At 50.8% G+C, this 16,305-nt stretch overlaps 1 protein-coding gene across 1 annotated transcript in view; it reads left to right on the top strand.

The window, feature by feature from the left end:
- KIRREL3 (kin of IRRE like 3 (Drosophila)) overlaps positions 1 to 16,305 on the top strand; it is a 358,478-nt gene that overhangs the window by 218,529 nt on the left and 123,644 nt on the right. The window contains exon 2 of the mRNA XM_017809453.1: positions 15,411 to 15,488. Within this exon, the coding sequence (XP_017664942.1) occupies positions 15,411 to 15,488 (78 nt within the window). The remainder of the gene's footprint in view (positions 1 to 15,410; positions 15,489 to 16,305) is intronic.

Below are 16,305 nucleotides of genomic sequence, written 5' to 3'. Positions count from 1 at the left end.
TTCCTTGGCTTGAGGTACGAGGATGAGCTGGAGAGGACACGAGGTCGGGCACAGACATTGGGAAAGGCACATGTTGGGCATGCTGGGATAAGCTGGCACAGGAAAGCTGCTCAGACCCTGCATTTCCCAGGTGTGGCCCTGAATGTTTTGCTGAACTGCTCCCTTGATTAAGAACACAGATCAAGAACTTGGCTGGGACAAGTCAGGTGGCTTCACCTTCTCTGCTGGTTCCCCGGGAGGGTGGGAGCGGGACCATGTCCTTGCATCCCAAGGTTTGAGGGTGGATGTGCTGCAGCTGCTGTCAAGACAGGCAGAGGCACTGGGGTAATGCTATTGTGAAAGGGGTCAGGAGACCTTTAGGCTGCTGCCATCCTGTAGAAACCACACATGGCTGTTAAATCCATCCGTGGTGTCTCTTTCCCGCTGGGAAGTGCTGTGGGACTTCTGGAGCTGTGTTAAGAAACAATTAAGAATTTCAGTGTTGCTTTGATATTTGTTGAACAAAATGTTGACACAACACACCAGGCTACTCGGGCTTGTTTTAACTTGCAGTTTAGGCTTCAAAAAAAAAAAAAAAAAGAGTATGAAATGAATTAGCAAATTATTTTGATTGCTTTGTTCATTTTTCCAGCAGGAAAGTTACCCACCTGGAAAATACTGACTGGCTGCAGGCAGGAGCAGAATTTATTACCTGAGATAAATGGATCTGGGATAAAAGTCCTCTTTATTTTTTCATTTTAGCTGCAAAGGATGATATGCTTCTGTTCTGCTCTTTGTGCCCGAGATCAAATAAAAAGGAACTTTGCATAGGTGTTCCAATGCCTTTCAAGGGAAAGTTTCTTCCCCCAGCCCAACCTTTTCCTCCTGGAAGCAGCACCTCGGACTTGAGATGAGAGTGATGTTTAAGGTCCCTTTCAGAGCGATGCCGACACGACTCTGAGTCCCAGCACTGGCACCCGCCCTGTGTTCCATCCCATGTGCACAGTCTCTGATCTCTCTACCTTGGCCTTGTTTTATTCCCTTTTTTCTTTCTTCCCCCATTTCCTTCACAAAGATGGCTTTGTGGAAGAAGCCTCGTCTGGTTTTCCCGCGGGTCCGGAGCGGTGGCTGGCGGAGCGGGGTGTCAGCTGCACTCAGTGAACACGCTCAGATCCCTGTAAATCCCTATTTACACATAATAAACACGAGGCTATAAAACATAGAGGAAATGCTGCATTATTGATTGCAGCAGTGGCACGTAGTGCCCTCTGAAAGGCGGGTGGTGCGTGCCCATTCCATCCGTGATCGCTCCGAAGGCGGATCCTCCGCTCCTTGGAAGGGCAGGGCAGGTCAGCTGTGCTGCCTCCCTCCAGGAGGGGAGAGCACGGGCAGGATCAAGGGGGAAAGGTGGATTAGAGCTGTTTGCATATGGAATAGCCAAGGGGGATATATAAATATAAGGAAGAAGCTTTTACAGTGAGAGTGGAGAGGCCCTGGCACAGGTTGCCCAGAGAAGCTGTGGCTGCCCCATCCCTGGAAGAGTCCAAGGCCAGGTTGGTTGTGGCCTTAATTGGTCCTGGGCTAGTGGAAGGTGTCCCTGCCCACGGCAGGGGTTGGGAATGAGATGATCTTTAAGGTACATTCACGTCCAAATCATTCGATGATATTTCTCTGACCTGGAGCCCTGTTGCGCTTGTTGGGATTTTTAAGCAAGAAGGTGCTTGAGAGAAATATTCCTACAAGTGGAACCAGAGCCTTCAAATGTCCTTGGCTTTCCCTCCTGGACCAGGTGATCTCTCCCTTTGTGTTTAGGCTGCACCAGGAGTGGTTTATGTGCAGGATCCCCTGGTCATGGCTGTGTGTGAGCAAAACTAAAGCTTGGTACAACATTTTGGGGGGTGCAGAGGCAGCTCTTTTTTGTGACTGGGAAGGATGGTTCACAAGCCCTGACACCACTCTTCTGGCTTTGAGTAGGACACACTCCAAAACAAAAGATGTGGTGGGTTTTCTCTGCGTGTATGATTTTTTTTGTTAGGTTTTTTGGCTTGTTCCTTAAAAACTGGTGACGTGCTCCCCATCTGAGGTGCCCTGTCAGCATCACTGCCCTGGCACTCGTGTTGCAGTGATGAAGAACAGTGTTTTGATGGTTGCTGAATTTGTAGCTGATGATTTCTTCTTTCCCAACAACAGGCTCCATCCCTCATCTCCCATGTGATTCATGACATTCATTCCCCTGTTTTATCTCTGGCTGAGGTTGCAGGCAAGTGAGGTCTGTCAGGCTTGACAGGTAGTTGGAATAGGTTTTGTTGGGTTTAAACGAGTTGAGAGTTCAAACCCATGAAGGTAATGGAGCAGTTCTGCTCCCCTTGTGCACTTTTAGGGGACTGCAGACCCTGCTGCTCCTCTCAGTGCTGGTTTGGAGGCAGCTGCACAGGTCAGAGGAGTTCTGAGCTGTGTTAGCATGTACTGCAGGACAAGGGGGAATGGCCTAAAGCTGAAGGAGGGCAGGGTTATGTGGGATATTGGGAAGGAATTCTTCCCTGTGGGGGTGAGGAGGCCCTGGCACAGGTTGCCCAGAGAAGCTGTGGCTGCCCCATCCCTGGAAGTGTCCAAGGCCAGGTTGGACAGGGCTTGGAGCAACCTGGGCTAGTGGAAGGTGTCCCTGCCCGTGGCAGGGGGGTGAGATTAGATGATCTCTGAGGTCCCTTCCAACCCAAACCATTTCATGATTCTGACAGAAAGAGCATCTTCATGAAATGTGGGTAACTTGAGCTGGCACATGGGAAGGCTCCGTGCCCGACGAGCCGCCCTGACCTCGGAGCCGAGCTGTTTGCTCGCTCGTGTGAACTCTGCAGTGAAAACGGATTAAAGTTCCCTTTTCCTGCAGCTCTTTTCCTCCAGGTATTTAATCTTAGTTTACAGACGAAATGTGCAGTGGAGAAAAAGATGCTAATCACACAGTTGCTGCACTCTGCTCCAACCACTGAAAAATTTATTACCATCTGTCCTGGATTGGACAGGGCTGTGAGCAGCACCACAGCAACAGCTTTGAGCAGCAGCAATGGACTCAACACCGCAACAGGGAATGGCACCAAGCCCAGGGGACCACGCAGAGACCTCCTGGGGTTGGTACAGGAGAGCTGCACTTGGCAGTCTTGGCTCAGGTCAGAGGCAGGAAAAGTCCGTGTTGGACTCGAAGCTCCAGCACTGCTGAGTGTCATCAGCTGCTTTCTGGTGGGAGGAGAATTTTTGCCAATGCTCTCAGGCACATGGTGGGATTTTTGGGGTGTCCTGTGCAGAGCCAGGAGTTGGACTCGCTCATCCTTGTGGGCCCCTTCCAACTCAGGATTTTCTGGGATTTAACTAGTCAGCTCTTCCCACTGTTTTCAGCCAGGTGTTGGGACGGCTGTCGTTATTCCAGTCTCCTGGATACATCATTATGCACATCCCTAATAGGTCCCTTCCCCAGCTGTAATGGGGCACGTGGCTTTATATGATCAAGTTCTGCCAGGCTTTTATGAACCCAGAGCAGAAGGCAAGGTCAGAAATCAGGGCAGAAATGGGATTTCTCCAGCTCCCAAAGTAAGGTGTTTTTGGCCACGCAGCTTTCTGAGCATCTTGTAATATCAAACTGTCTTGGAAGCAAAGTGGTTTGATTTTTGGCCTGTCTCTGCCCTCAGTGGATTAGTGGACTTACAGTTCAGAAGGACTCAAACTACAGCTCCTGTGATGCATCTTAAATACGCGATTTTCACTTGGCATTTTCCAATAGTGATGTTTCTCCCCAGCTGCTCTTCCTGCAACTGTATTTCCCCTCCAGCACCAGCAAGACCAGCTGAACCTCGGAGCACACAGCCACTCCATAAATTCCTCTCCTTTGGCTGTGTTTGCATGTGAACCTCCTTTTTTTAAAAAAATAACTTGGACTATTTTCATAAAACCTCACACCTTGAAGAACCCGAAACTGCTGAGCGAGGAAATGCTGGTTGGCGGCGCGAGGAGTGCTCGTGTCTCTCCTGCAGCAATTAGCAAACCTTAACGCAGCCTTGGCTCTCTTTCCAATTAAACTCTGGCAAGCTGCAACACGCGATGCGATAATGAAACGGGGGGGTTTGGAGCTCCTCTGCTTGCTGTTTGGAGGATATGGGAGCTTTAGGCTGTCTGGCTGAAACGGAGCCATTGGAAGTAATGGGCTGGACAATCTCACCCCATTACTTTTAATGGGACCGAGGGAGTGCGTGTGGGAGCAGCGCTGGGGGAACCAGGGGAGCTGTTTTCACAGATCATCCAAGTTATAGCCAATGCTGGGAAAGTGCCCCCCTGGCAGTGGGAGCTGAGCTGGGCAGTAAGTTAGGGGGGTTGGCAGCAGCTCTGAGCAGTGGTAGCAGGAAAGGTGCAGAAAGGCACCAATCCCACCAGGTCTTGGCATCAGCCCCAAGCAGGGCTTATTTTGGTCAAAGCACATCCCGGGGGGGGGAATTGCAGGATGTAGGAGATCCCTGCTGCTTGTGTGTGTTTTGGGCTGTGCGAGGGCAGAGGCAGAGCTCCAAGTCCTTCCCTCCTACCCATCTTCCCTGGTTTACCTTCCTGCCTCTCACCTGTGCTGGTTGCACCTGCAGAGGTGGCAGAGGGATTGAACGTGGTGTGAACCACAGCGTTTGTAGCTGGGCCTGGGGGCATCACTAGCAAAGCGTTTGCAGCGTGGAGATCCAGCCAGCAGGACCAGTTACACAAATTGTGGGGTTTCAGGTCAATCAAGAAACTGAAAATGCTCTAAAGGGCAAGGGTTGGCCATCAGACAGGAATGTCACAGGAGCAGTGATTTAGGCTGAATGCTGCAGCCTGGAGCGGATGTGGTGGATGCTCGCTGTGCCCGCTGGACCAGGCAAGGTGAGCAGTGCTGGTGGAGCAGAGACAGCCCAGCCTGCAGCCACTGCAGGGATGGGATACCTGCATGGCCTCGCTGCCTGGCTGATGGATTTGTTTCTCATGGTGGACCAAATCTGCTCCCCCTGGGACAGAGGGTGTTCTGGCCAGGGCAGCAATCAGCCTCCCACAGCCTGAAATTTGCCCACTCACTTCCCTTTCTCCTGCTGATGAACATGGCCAGAGCCCTCCCTGCCAGTGCATTTGAAGCCTCAATGCCTCAATCAAAGCAGCCTCCTGCAGGAAGGGGTGGCAATGAGGGCATTGGTTAATCCCTTAAACCTTGTGGCTTTCTCTCCCTCCATGCAATTGGTGCTCTGTTCCTTTGGCGAGGGTTGGGTTCTATTCTGCCACTGCCCCTTCCATCTCAGCACCACAGGCTCTTCCAGAAAGTTCTATCAGAAGGGGTGGAGCAGGGACTGCAGCAAATGCACCTCCACCTGGGATTAACCTGGAATTGCTGCTCCCTTGGCCAGGTTACTCATCTGGGATAGTTTGGTGACACCCCCTTGAGGTTCCCCAAGCTGTTCAGGTGCCTCAGCTCCCATTTAGGTTGCTGGGAGGTAACTCAGATTTGGATATCTAGGGAGGAAATGGAGACTAACCTGTGCTGTGGGTCTGACCTAAGATGACACACTCGCATCACTGGTCTTCTTCATCCTGGAGAGGAGGTGGCACAGCCTGAACTGGTCACAGCAGGTCTCCTGCCCCTTCTCACCTCGTGGGCGGAAAGGCAGCTGAAAGAGTTTTCCAAAATTGCCAAGAGTCGCCAAGGAGATGAAAAATAAAATAGAAGCTGGAGATCAGAAATGTTTTCCCCAAGGCTCAGATGCAGAAGAATAGCAGCCATGCTGTGAGGTAACCATCAAACGGGATTTAATTATCCCAGACACGGGAGTGACGGTGCCTGCGAGGCTGGAGTGCAATTTCCTGGGAATAGCAGGACTGCAGGAGTCCCTGCTCTGCCCTGGGCGTGTGCTGGTGCTGCAGTGCTCTCCTGGCCTTTGGAGGGGCCTGGAGGAGCCCGGCAGTTGTCAGGGGTGTCCAGCACGGGAAGCTTTGGAGCAGCTGGACGAGGGGCTTTGTTGGATCAGAGGCAGGAGGAGCTGATGGGTCTGGGGCGGATGGGCTTGAAAGCAACAACCACAATTCCAGGGTGAGGCAGAGGAAAGCTGCATTCCTTGGATGTCTCCAAGGGTAGAAGTAGTTTGTGCTTCCCTTGTACAATCCTGTGTCTTCCCAGCCTTGTAAAATGGATGGCTGAGCCAGAAACACTTCCGAGGTGGGAGGTGTGAGGAGCCGTTGTGGATCAGGAGCTGGAGATGTGACCTTTATGGTGCTGCACTTTTATTTTTATTATTTTTCTCTCCAGTGTGTCCACAGACTGTCAGAGCAGCATGGGGACTTCCAGGGCTTATTGCAAAGTGTTTCCACTGCCACCTTCTCCTCCCAGTGTTATGGGATAATCCGGGTGGGGTGTGAGGCAGGGACAGCTCCTGCTTTGTGTGGATCTCCAGACCTGCTGGAAATGTGGCTCTCTGTGTGCCAGGGGAACACAAAAAGTGTTGTTTATACCACCAGGAGATGTTCCCACCAGGCTGCAGGATAATGTCGTGCTGTGTGTGGGGCTGATGGTGCTTGGATAGGGATGGGACATGCAAGGGTCCTGCAGCAGGAGTGAGGAACAGTGGAGGGGCTTTCAATGAAATGAGAAACCCAAGTGAAATCAGGTCTTTAGGGAAAACACTTAAGGAATCAAAATACGTGGATTTTGTGTCTTTCTCCCTGTCAGTTTTGTCCTGATCTTTTTCATTCAGGTTTTAGACCTGAATTCTTCTAACAATCCTTCCTGTTGAAAGCCCTCTTGGTTTGTGGCAGCACAGCCTGGTGCCAGTGCACTCACTGGAGATGGAGCAGGAAAGCTCAACACAGCTCAGACCATCCCAATCCATCTTCCAAACCCCCTTTCCCTGTACCTCCTGCTGTTTCACACACACTCCACCTGCTCTGGTCTCTGGGGCTTTTCCATTCTCTAGGGTGTGTCCTCACAAAGGCATTCTGATTCCCTGGAGAGCTTGTTCCAGGGGAGGAGGTGCTGCAGAAAGGTGGGATGGGTTTCATACCTGTCCTCCACCCTTTCCTCTCCAGTAGAGTGGTGTCACTTCTCTGCTGCCTGGGGTTGAACAGGCAGCTCCTGGGTTTGGTGGGGTAGAAGAAGGTGGGTGGAGGAACTGTGGATCAGTGCCAGCACAGCCCTTGGCAGGCAGGTCCCCCAGTGACTGCACGTCGGGTCTGAGCTGCCAAGCAGAGCGTGGGGGTAGGTGACAGACAGCCCTGGGCCATCCCAGCCCTGGGCTGGAGCAGAGGAAGCCTGGGAGAGGCAGAGCAGTCAGACAGGGAGAGGGACAAGGCTCACGCTGCCTGTTCACCTCCCCTGCCCTCGCTGTTAATGCCCCAGTGGACACAAAGAGCTCCATGGAATCCATGGAGCTGTGTCAGCTGGAGCAGCACAGCCACTGGAGTGAGACCAGGACAGATGTGCCCATCACCTGCTTGTCCTGCCCTGGCCCTGTCCCCTGCCACCTCCTCAGGGTCTACCAACATGGTCTTGTCAGCTCAGGTCTCCTGGTGGGACGTTGTGGATGGTGACGTGTCCTGGGGAAGTGCCAAGGACTGGAGGGTGCATGGGGAGGTGCTTTGCCATTGCTTAACTTTCCCTGGAAGGCTTGTTCCGACCTTCCTGCAGCGACAGATGTGTTTGAGGCCCGAATGGAGCAGGAGGTAGAGTGGAAACACAGATTAATTCCCCAGGAAGCCCTGGCAGGGCAGGGCAGAGCCACCAGCCCATTAGTTGGCCACGGCCCCACTGAGCAGTGCAGGGGCCTCACGGGGAGGCTCCAAGGGCCAGGGCTGCAGCAAACCCAGGAGCTGCAGGAGCTCTGAGCTGAGCAAGGTGAAAGTGGCAGGTCCTGAAAAATACTCTAAAAATCACGGAACTGGGGACAAATGCCTGAACTGCACCTGCTGTGAGACTGTCCAAGGAAACGCTGACCCCACAGGGATGGAGCCTTTGGAAGTGGGGTGTGGAAGGAGCAAGTGCAACCCAAAGTCCCAGGGGACTGTTTCTTGGGAATCCTGCCCAAGGGTTTGGGATCTTGGGCAGCCCCACCAGCCTTTCCTGATGCCTGGAGGCACTTTTGTCCAGAGGATGTGGAAGCCTCTGGCTGTGCTGGGTGTCTGACCCAGCTCTCATCAGTGCAAACTGGAGTGGGTTTGATAGTTTGATAGTAGTGAAGAAAACAGTTTCTACATAACCTTTTATTTGTTTTTCTTTCAAATAAAACCCTGTGTGGAAGTTAAGACTTTTACAGCAGAAAATACAAGGAAAAATACCTTTTTCCTGAATGTGAGTGCAGTTAAGCTCTGGAACTTGCTGCCCCAAGACCTTAGCAGAGCATTCTGGTTTATTTGACCAGTGCAAATGCATTTCTGTGCACACAAAGGTGTGAAAGCTGTTTATGTGAGAAGCTCCAAGGAGTGACAGCCACCTTACCCTGGGGGTGAACTGTTTTTCCTCCTGCAGCTCCATCAGATTTCTTTACTTCAGGAGAAGGAAAAAAATAATCCAAAGAACGACTGGATTTGAGGTTTGTGAGGGTTTTTCTTCCCTTGTCAGATGCTCCCCAAACTGGACACATTTGTGAGAGGCTCAGAAAAAGTGCACCAGCCATGGAGGGCTGGGGAGGAGAATACAGACAGGTTCAGCACTGAACTTTGGGGACCAAAGGCTCTGTGTTGCCACCAGAGACAAAAAACCTCTTCAAAACACTCCAGAGCTGAGTTACAACTTGGAGGTGCCTCTTTTCCCTTCATTAGCCAGGGAACACAGGGATATCATTCTCCTTGCTCAGCAGCACGAATCCCTCTTCTTTCTTTCCCTTTCTGCCAGTCGTGTGTCCTGCTAAGAAGCAACTTTTAATTGTCTGGTACCAGGGCAGAGCTTGTTCCTGGGGAGAGCTGCCTCCTGCCTGTTTCTCTGCTCTTGCCCTTGAAGCTTCTGGAGCTGGTGCCTTTCAAGGCATTTTGGATTCCTGTGTACTGTGATATTCCAAAGCCTGTCCAAAGTTGTTTGTCCCAGAGAACCTCCTCCTGTGTCGTGGATGGCTCTGTTTTTTCACTGGGTTGAAAGAGGCTCCCTGAAAATAAGCACACCCAAGTGTTCCTGTCTTTTTCCATGATGGTTTTCAACCTGAAAGGATGTTTGATAGAAGTTTTAGGGACCCTTCAGCACCAGAAATTCCCCTTAGGGAAAGCAGTTGTAGGACTGGCTGTGGGTTTTGACCCAAAAGAACATTTGGCAAAAGTTTCAAGGACCCTCCAGGCCTTCTGCACCAGAAATTCCCCTTGGGGACGACATCAGCAGGGCTGGTTTGTTCTGGTGCTGCTGCTGCTCCCAAGCTGCAGGGATGTGACTCTCCAGGGGTGTTTAAGGCAAATTTAGGTCTTTACAGAGGTTCTACACAGGGTTTCAATTTTGGGGAGTTTTCCTTCACCGTGTAAAGTTGAGCTGACCTGTCCAAGGTGCTCTTCACCCTGTGCAGCCCCAAGACAGGAGACTTGGGAGCGACAGAGTCTTCAACCAGAACTGGCTCCTGAATGGGGGACCATTTTCCACAAGCCTTGCTGTGTGTCCTTCTCTCTTTCCAGGTCTTTGGGCCTGGAATAGCCAGTTGTGTTTTCCATCTCAGAGCAATGAGCTGGCAAACACCTCTGCTCCATCTGTTTTCCTTCACTGATGGATTCTTTAAAGGCAGATTGTGGTCCCACGGGGACACACTCAACTAATCCTCTGCTTTTAAGATTTTATTTGTGCAATAAATGGATGACAAGGTGGTTTGCGAGTACATAATACAATAAATGGGTTTATAAATGCAACTTTTCTGCAGAGCACTGTAGAATAAAATACAATATCACTACGGCATTTAACACTGATCTCTGGTTCATTCATATTTCAAACAGTAATGTGCCCATTTTCTCATGTGGGAAGCCTCTTAGGTTTTTTAGTACATTTTTATAAATTAACCAGGCACAGATTTAATAATAATGTGCATTTGTATGGCTTTTTCCATCTCTGAGGATCTTGGATTGCTCTCAGCCTTAACGGTGTAATACAGAAATTACGTGCCCAAGGATCTGTTTGCTCTCTGCCAAAATGCAGCAGGAGTTTGGATTGCTCAGGAATGTTATGGATGCAGATGACATGGAGAGAGGAAGCTTGAACCCAGCACTCAGGGCAGGACAGCTTGGAGGGGAAGGTGCTTCGTGGGTGCCCAGAGCAAAGTCCTCTGAAGAAGAGGCCGTGGAGATCTTTAGGAAACCTCCAGGAGAAATGCAAGGTGGTTACTGAGAAACCAGGAGGCTGGAAAATGAAGAAAATGCTCCTTCATGCATTTCCTGTAACTTTTGGGGTGCAGCATCCCCAGACATAGTGAAGCCAAGGGCAGGGAGGGTCTTGGGAGAGCAGGCTTTTCTGTCCAGATGTGTCTTTTTAATAAGATCTCCAACAGCAGGCAACTGGATCCATCAGGACAGCACCTGGATCCATCAGGACAGGAAAACTCTGAGCAGAAGGACGAGGTTTCTCAATCAAAGTGTGTAAAGTGACCAAAATCTCTTCGATTTGTGATGTAGGATTTTCTCCTCTCACCCTTCCTGGCCAACTTAGGAAGGTGTTGAGCTTCTTTCCTTGGAGGCTTTAGTGCTCTTTGAAGAGTTCCCAGCCAAGTTCTTTGCTTCTGGGATCCCCAGGTGAGATGAGGCTTTTCCAGCCCTCAGCCTTTCCCAGTTCCCATGTTTTGGTGCCTCTGACACCAGGATATCTGCCATGGAGGTTGTGCTTTCCCCATCCTGGAAAAAAAAAGTGTAAAGTTAAACTGCAACTGGACAAAAGTATTTAGAGGTAGCAAATTGCTGTCACTGTAAAAGGAAAACATGAGAAATGGAAACGTGATATTTATGTTAATACAAAGTTTTAAAAATTTAATTTAAGAGACCAGCTGTTTCTGCTTCTCTTGTAAGAGCTTAATTGGTATATAATAGCATAGTTAATTAAATACAAATCAATAGTTTAAACCAGCTAATTGATATTTAATATGTATGGGAAAATATAACTTAGTTGTAATATCATTAACTCAATATTAAATAAGCAATGGAATTGCAATTATGCCTTTACAACGATTGTAAAGTTTATCGTTCTTTAATAAACTTGCAATTAGACAGGGTGAGCTGAAAAATTATTAAACAGGTATTATTGGGCTATTAAACATTTATTATCATTCCTGGTGGGATACAGCTACACAATAGTAGACATTATGACTATGTTAATAAACCCTTATTACTGCTCTGCAGCTTTAGCCTTGAGTGCCCCGGTGATCAGAAACCTCCTGCCCTTCCTGAGCAGAGCAATTGCCTTGGAATTGAGTGAGGAAATCCCAAACACTGGGAGAAACCAGGAAAAAGGAGGAGGATTCCACAGTTTGGGCCAGTGCTGGGAGATCATTCTTCCAAAACAAACTTTCACCCCGATTTCCCACCCTGAAGATTTGTTTCTTGGAGACCCTGAGCTCTTGTTTCTTTAAATTGGCTTTTGCTTTGTTGTCACTGGCAACATGTGGGTTTAACTTGGTTCTGATTTGTCTGACGAGTGGCTCTTGTGCCAGTTTGAAGTTTTATTGATGAAGGTTCCTCTGAGTGAGTCAAAAACAGGGCCCTGCCGTGTGTTTTCCAACCAGGACCCTTGAGCTCCCACTTCTTCACGGTGCCTGGGATGGTAAACTTCAGCTGAAAGTAGTTTTGCCCTGCTGGGAAAATTCAACTGCTGTTGCAAGGCAATGGATGGGATTGTTTTGGGAGAGTGAGGGATATGTATGGGTTAAAATATTGTGTTTTCAGTAAAATATTGTGTTTTCAGTGGTGTCTCAGCAGCCCCCCTAAAGCCGAGACATTTAAAATGCTGGGTACCTGCTTAAATATTTTAGCTTTAGGTAGCCACTAAAAGCCATGAAATGGTGAGACATCCTCAGGCAGCAGAGTAATCTTGAAGTATTTTACCTTTTAAAGGCGCTCTCAAGTATTTAAAGGTGCCTTTAGCTATAAAGATTTTTGCATGTTCTCACAAATTTATGGTATGAATTATTATAATGCGGTGCTTTTGTACAGCTCCTTTCATCATGGGATATCAAAGTGGTTTATAAGTGTTAATTATAGCACCCCTCGGGGAGGCAAGTGGGAAATAGGCACCCACACCAGTGTGTGTTGATCCAGGCTCCAGATGGGTAATAACCCACATTTCAGCTGCATCCAGCCCGTGGGGCTCAGCCCTGAGCCTCCCTCCCTGCTCTGAGGGCTCAGCTGGGACTGGGACTCTTGGGTAGCTCAGTCACTGCCTTGGCCAGAGCCCCACGACCTCCTTTTGGGAGCATTTTCTCCCTGCAATGGGAAGGTGAGAGCTGGACATGGGAGTGGTGGGACAGTCACCCCCCAGGGACACTGGAGCTGCTGCTGCCCCCATGGATGCTGTGCTGGGGATGCTCTGGGGCCCCAGTGTTAGGAGGACCTGGAGCTGCTCGAGTGACTCCAGAGGAGGCCACGGAGATGCTCCGAGGGCTGGAGCCCCTCTGCTCTAGAGTCAGGCTGGGAGAGCTGGGGGGGTTCACTTGGAGAGGAGAAGGCTCTGGAGAGACCTGAGAGCCCCTTCCAGGGCCTAAAGGGGCTCCAGGAGAGCTGGAGAGGGACTGGGGACAAGGGATGGAGGGACAGGACACAGGGAATGGCCTCCCACTGCCAGGGGCTGCCCCATCCCTGGAAGTGTCCAAGGCCAGGTCGGATGGGGCTTGGAGCCACCTAGTCTGGCAGAAGGTGTCCCTGCCCACGGGAGGGGGTTGGAACGAGATGAGCTTTAAGGTCCCTTCTAACCCAAACCATTCCATGATTCTGTGCTCCCGATGGTGTTTGTGGCCCTGGGCCATGGAGGGTGTGGCAGCCCCTGCTGTGCCAGCTCTGTGTCAGGCACAGCATCCACAGCCAGGCCCACGAGTGCAGGGCTCAGTCAGCCAGAGGAATTCTGGCTTGCTCGACTCCTCTGTGGGCTGTGCTGCCCCGTGTGGCACTAATCTAATCGTGTTGTTTTAATTACACTTTGATACCTTGGTGCTGGTTGAAGGCTCAATAGTGATCGATGGGGTTTTGTTTTCCTATCAATGAGGACATAAAGGCTCTCACCTGCTTTGCTGGCTCGGCACAACGGCCCCGGGGGCTCTGGGCAGGTCACAGCTCCTGCCACATGCACAGGGATTGTCTGTCCCCACAGCAACCCTGAAGCCCTGTATGGAAACCCCACCCCACAGCCAGCAAGGTCTGATGGATTCCAGTTATCAGACAGGATGAGGGAGGTGACCTGTGCTGGGTGTCCTTCAGCTAAACCAGGGCTAAGGGAGGTGACCTGTGCTGGGTGTCCTGCTAAACCAGGGCTGAGGGGGGTGACCTGTGCTCGGTGTCCTTCAGCTAAACCAGGGCTAAGGGAGGTGACCTGTGCTGGGTGTCCTTCAGCTAAACCAGGGCTGAGGTGGGTGACCTGTGCTGGGTGTCCTTCAGCTAAACCAGGGCTGAGGGAGGTGACCTGTGCTCGGTGTCCTGCTAAACCAGCAGGTCTTTGCAGTCAGGAGTGTTGGGGGCATCCAACGCTCTGCAAGGGGACCCCTTTCTTGGTGTGTTTGTGGTTGTGGACTTGGTGCAGGTCACAGTAGATCTCATCGCCTCTGTCCTGCAGAGCAAGAGGGCTGCTGTCCACTCATTGCCCCTTCCTGTTGATTAGGGCTCTGATTCAAGACACCACTGAGAGTTCTGACAGTCAGTTCATCTGTCCTGACTTGTCTAATCTTTAGACATCTTTAGATCAGAGTTAGTCACCGCCCTTTACGGCCAAAAAGTGAGTTACAAGCCCCTCAAAGTCACTCTGGTAGGTGAGGTGAGTCACTTTGTGGACGTGCCTGTTTCTCCCCAGGGCAAGGTGTATTTAGAGGAGCAATTATATTCCAGCTTACTCTGAGCTAAGACTTACTTTGCTGAAATTACACCTGATTTATGTTGGTTAGATGCTGCTGTCCTCCCTGCTGGCAGCCTTAGGACCAGAAGCTGTTGGTCCTTAGCCTCCTGCAAGGTGGGATCCTGTTTAATGTTAGAGAAAGTGCTTTAACTAGTCCTGCGTGTGTGTACCCTGAGTGTCCTGGGGTCCAAAGAAATCTGTTTTTTTCTGGGCTTAGGCTCAAATTCTTCCTCATCCTGTGCTCAAGAGGAGGCTATAACCACTCCACTGGGATGCCATGGCAGTGAGCACTGTTGGAGAGGGATGCTGTGTATCTGGGTCTGTACCCATGTCAGTCTGGGTGTCTCCCGTGACACTGCACATCCCATCACGCCGCAGCGAGCGACTCCCCTCTTCCTCTGGGCTCAGTCCCAACCTGCCATTCAACCCCAAGTTTGCATCATGGCACTAATGCCAAGGCTGCCAGGCAGCTCTTGCTCTGCTCTACAGCCACCTCTGTGCTCTCCACCCTCCTGCTTCGCTGCCTTCCCCTCGTGCGTGCGACACAACTTCCCAGCACTCCTTCCCCGGCTCTGCACAGTCCGCAGCCACATTAAGTAAACATCAAAGGGGCTTTGATCAGCAGGGCTCTGCAGAGCACAGAAGCCCCCGAGGAGCTCTGCAGGTCCACAGGCAGCATCGGGGACACGGTACCTTAATTTTCTGCGCTGTGACACAGGAGGATTTGTTTGAAGAACGAGAGCTCTGAGTGGCGCACGGGGAGAGCGCGTGCGCAGCCGCTTCTGGAAAAACCCACGCTCACATCTCTCTCCCTCTGTTTGTCACCAAGAGTCAAAAAGCCCCATTAAGAAATCAAGGCATCAAAGGCGTGTGCCTCCTCAGACTCTGGCACTCTGCTGCTCGTGGGGTCACTTGCTTGCTTCTAAAGAGCAAGATTCCTCAGGCCAGACTTATCTTCCCTCCCGAGGGCCATTTCCCGTTTTGCTTTGCTGCCCACTAAGGGAGAAAAGGATCAAAGAGTACATGTTGTGCTGTGGAGGAAGATGCAGCTCCTTCCCTCACTTGGAACAGAGGAGTAATTGAGAAACAGGCATGGGAGGGGTTGGTGACCCTCCTGTCTCTCGATACACTGGCTCAGGAGCCCAGCAAAGCTCAGCCCAGTGAGGCTGACCAAAGAGTTCAGTTCCAGGCCCACCTCGCTGGTGCTTTACCTGAATGGTGTCTCCAGCAGGATTTGCTCCCTGCAGCATTCCCGGGAGCTGCTCTTGTCCCCAGCAGGATTTGCTCCCTGCAGCATTCCCAGGAGCTGCTCTTGTCCCCAGCAGGATTTGCTCCCTGCAGCATTCCCAGGAGCTGCTCTTGTCCCCAGCCTGGTCTAACACCACGCTCTCTTCTCTTGCAGAACTGGGGCTCCCAGGAAGAGGATGCTGCCTAGTCCTGGGGTTCATGTACAAGGAGAAGTACCGCAGGATGACTGAAGGTGAGCAGTTCCCTCACCTTCTCTTCCTCCTCCTCTTCAGCCATCTCATTGCCAGGGCTGTCCCTGCTAGGAATGATCCACGTTCTTGTTCACACTGAGGAGAAAATCCTGCTTTCCCTTTGATCTGTGGAGCATCTTAGCAGGCATGGATGAGGGAAGTCCCCTGTGTGAAGCTGCAAGAGAAGAGCAGGAGCTTAGTGGTTCCATACATCCAAAATCCACTGTCTTTTCCTTTGGAAAGGATTTGTCACATGGGAAGCTCTTTCAGCAATTGCTGCATCTACTCTTTTTGTTCTAGTTGGGTGGTAGTGCCTCACCACGACACTTCCAGAATCCCTCTTTCCAGTGGCTTTGCACCCCTCAGAGGCACCATTCCATTGCTCATCAAACTCCTGCTAAAAATTCCCTGTTTTATATTCTAGTCATTCCCCGAGTACTTTATGAGCATTGATTAATCCATAGAAATATCATAAATAATTATGAAGTGTAATAACTAAACAAAAACTATTTATGCTCGGAAGAAGTGGCATCCTTGCTTCTGGCAGCTTCTGTTCCTGGAGCAAACCCTGGCACAGCAGCTTCTGATTAATGCTGGGTGAGAGCAGGACCACAGATCCCCGAGCCCTGGAAGATGGGAGGGTCTCCAGGATGTGTCAAGGAGCGTTTGGCTGCTGGGAGGCCACTCTGGGAACCACAAACTTGACCCAAGTGTGGATTTAACCCTTCTGGGGGGCTTAGAGTGGAAATAATGTAGACAAAGAGTGTGATTTCTTGCCCTACTGCACTTCCTTTTCTGGAAACATCCACAGTCAGGCTG

This window comes from Lepidothrix coronata, unplaced genomic scaffold (genome assembly GCF_001604755.1).
Source record: "Lepidothrix coronata isolate B3197 unplaced genomic scaffold, Lepidothrix_coronata-1.0 Scaffold27, whole genome shotgun sequence".
Classification (NCBI taxonomy): Eukaryota; Metazoa; Chordata; class Aves; order Passeriformes; family Pipridae; genus Lepidothrix; species Lepidothrix coronata.
This window is presented reverse-complemented; position numbering and strand designations above follow the sequence as displayed.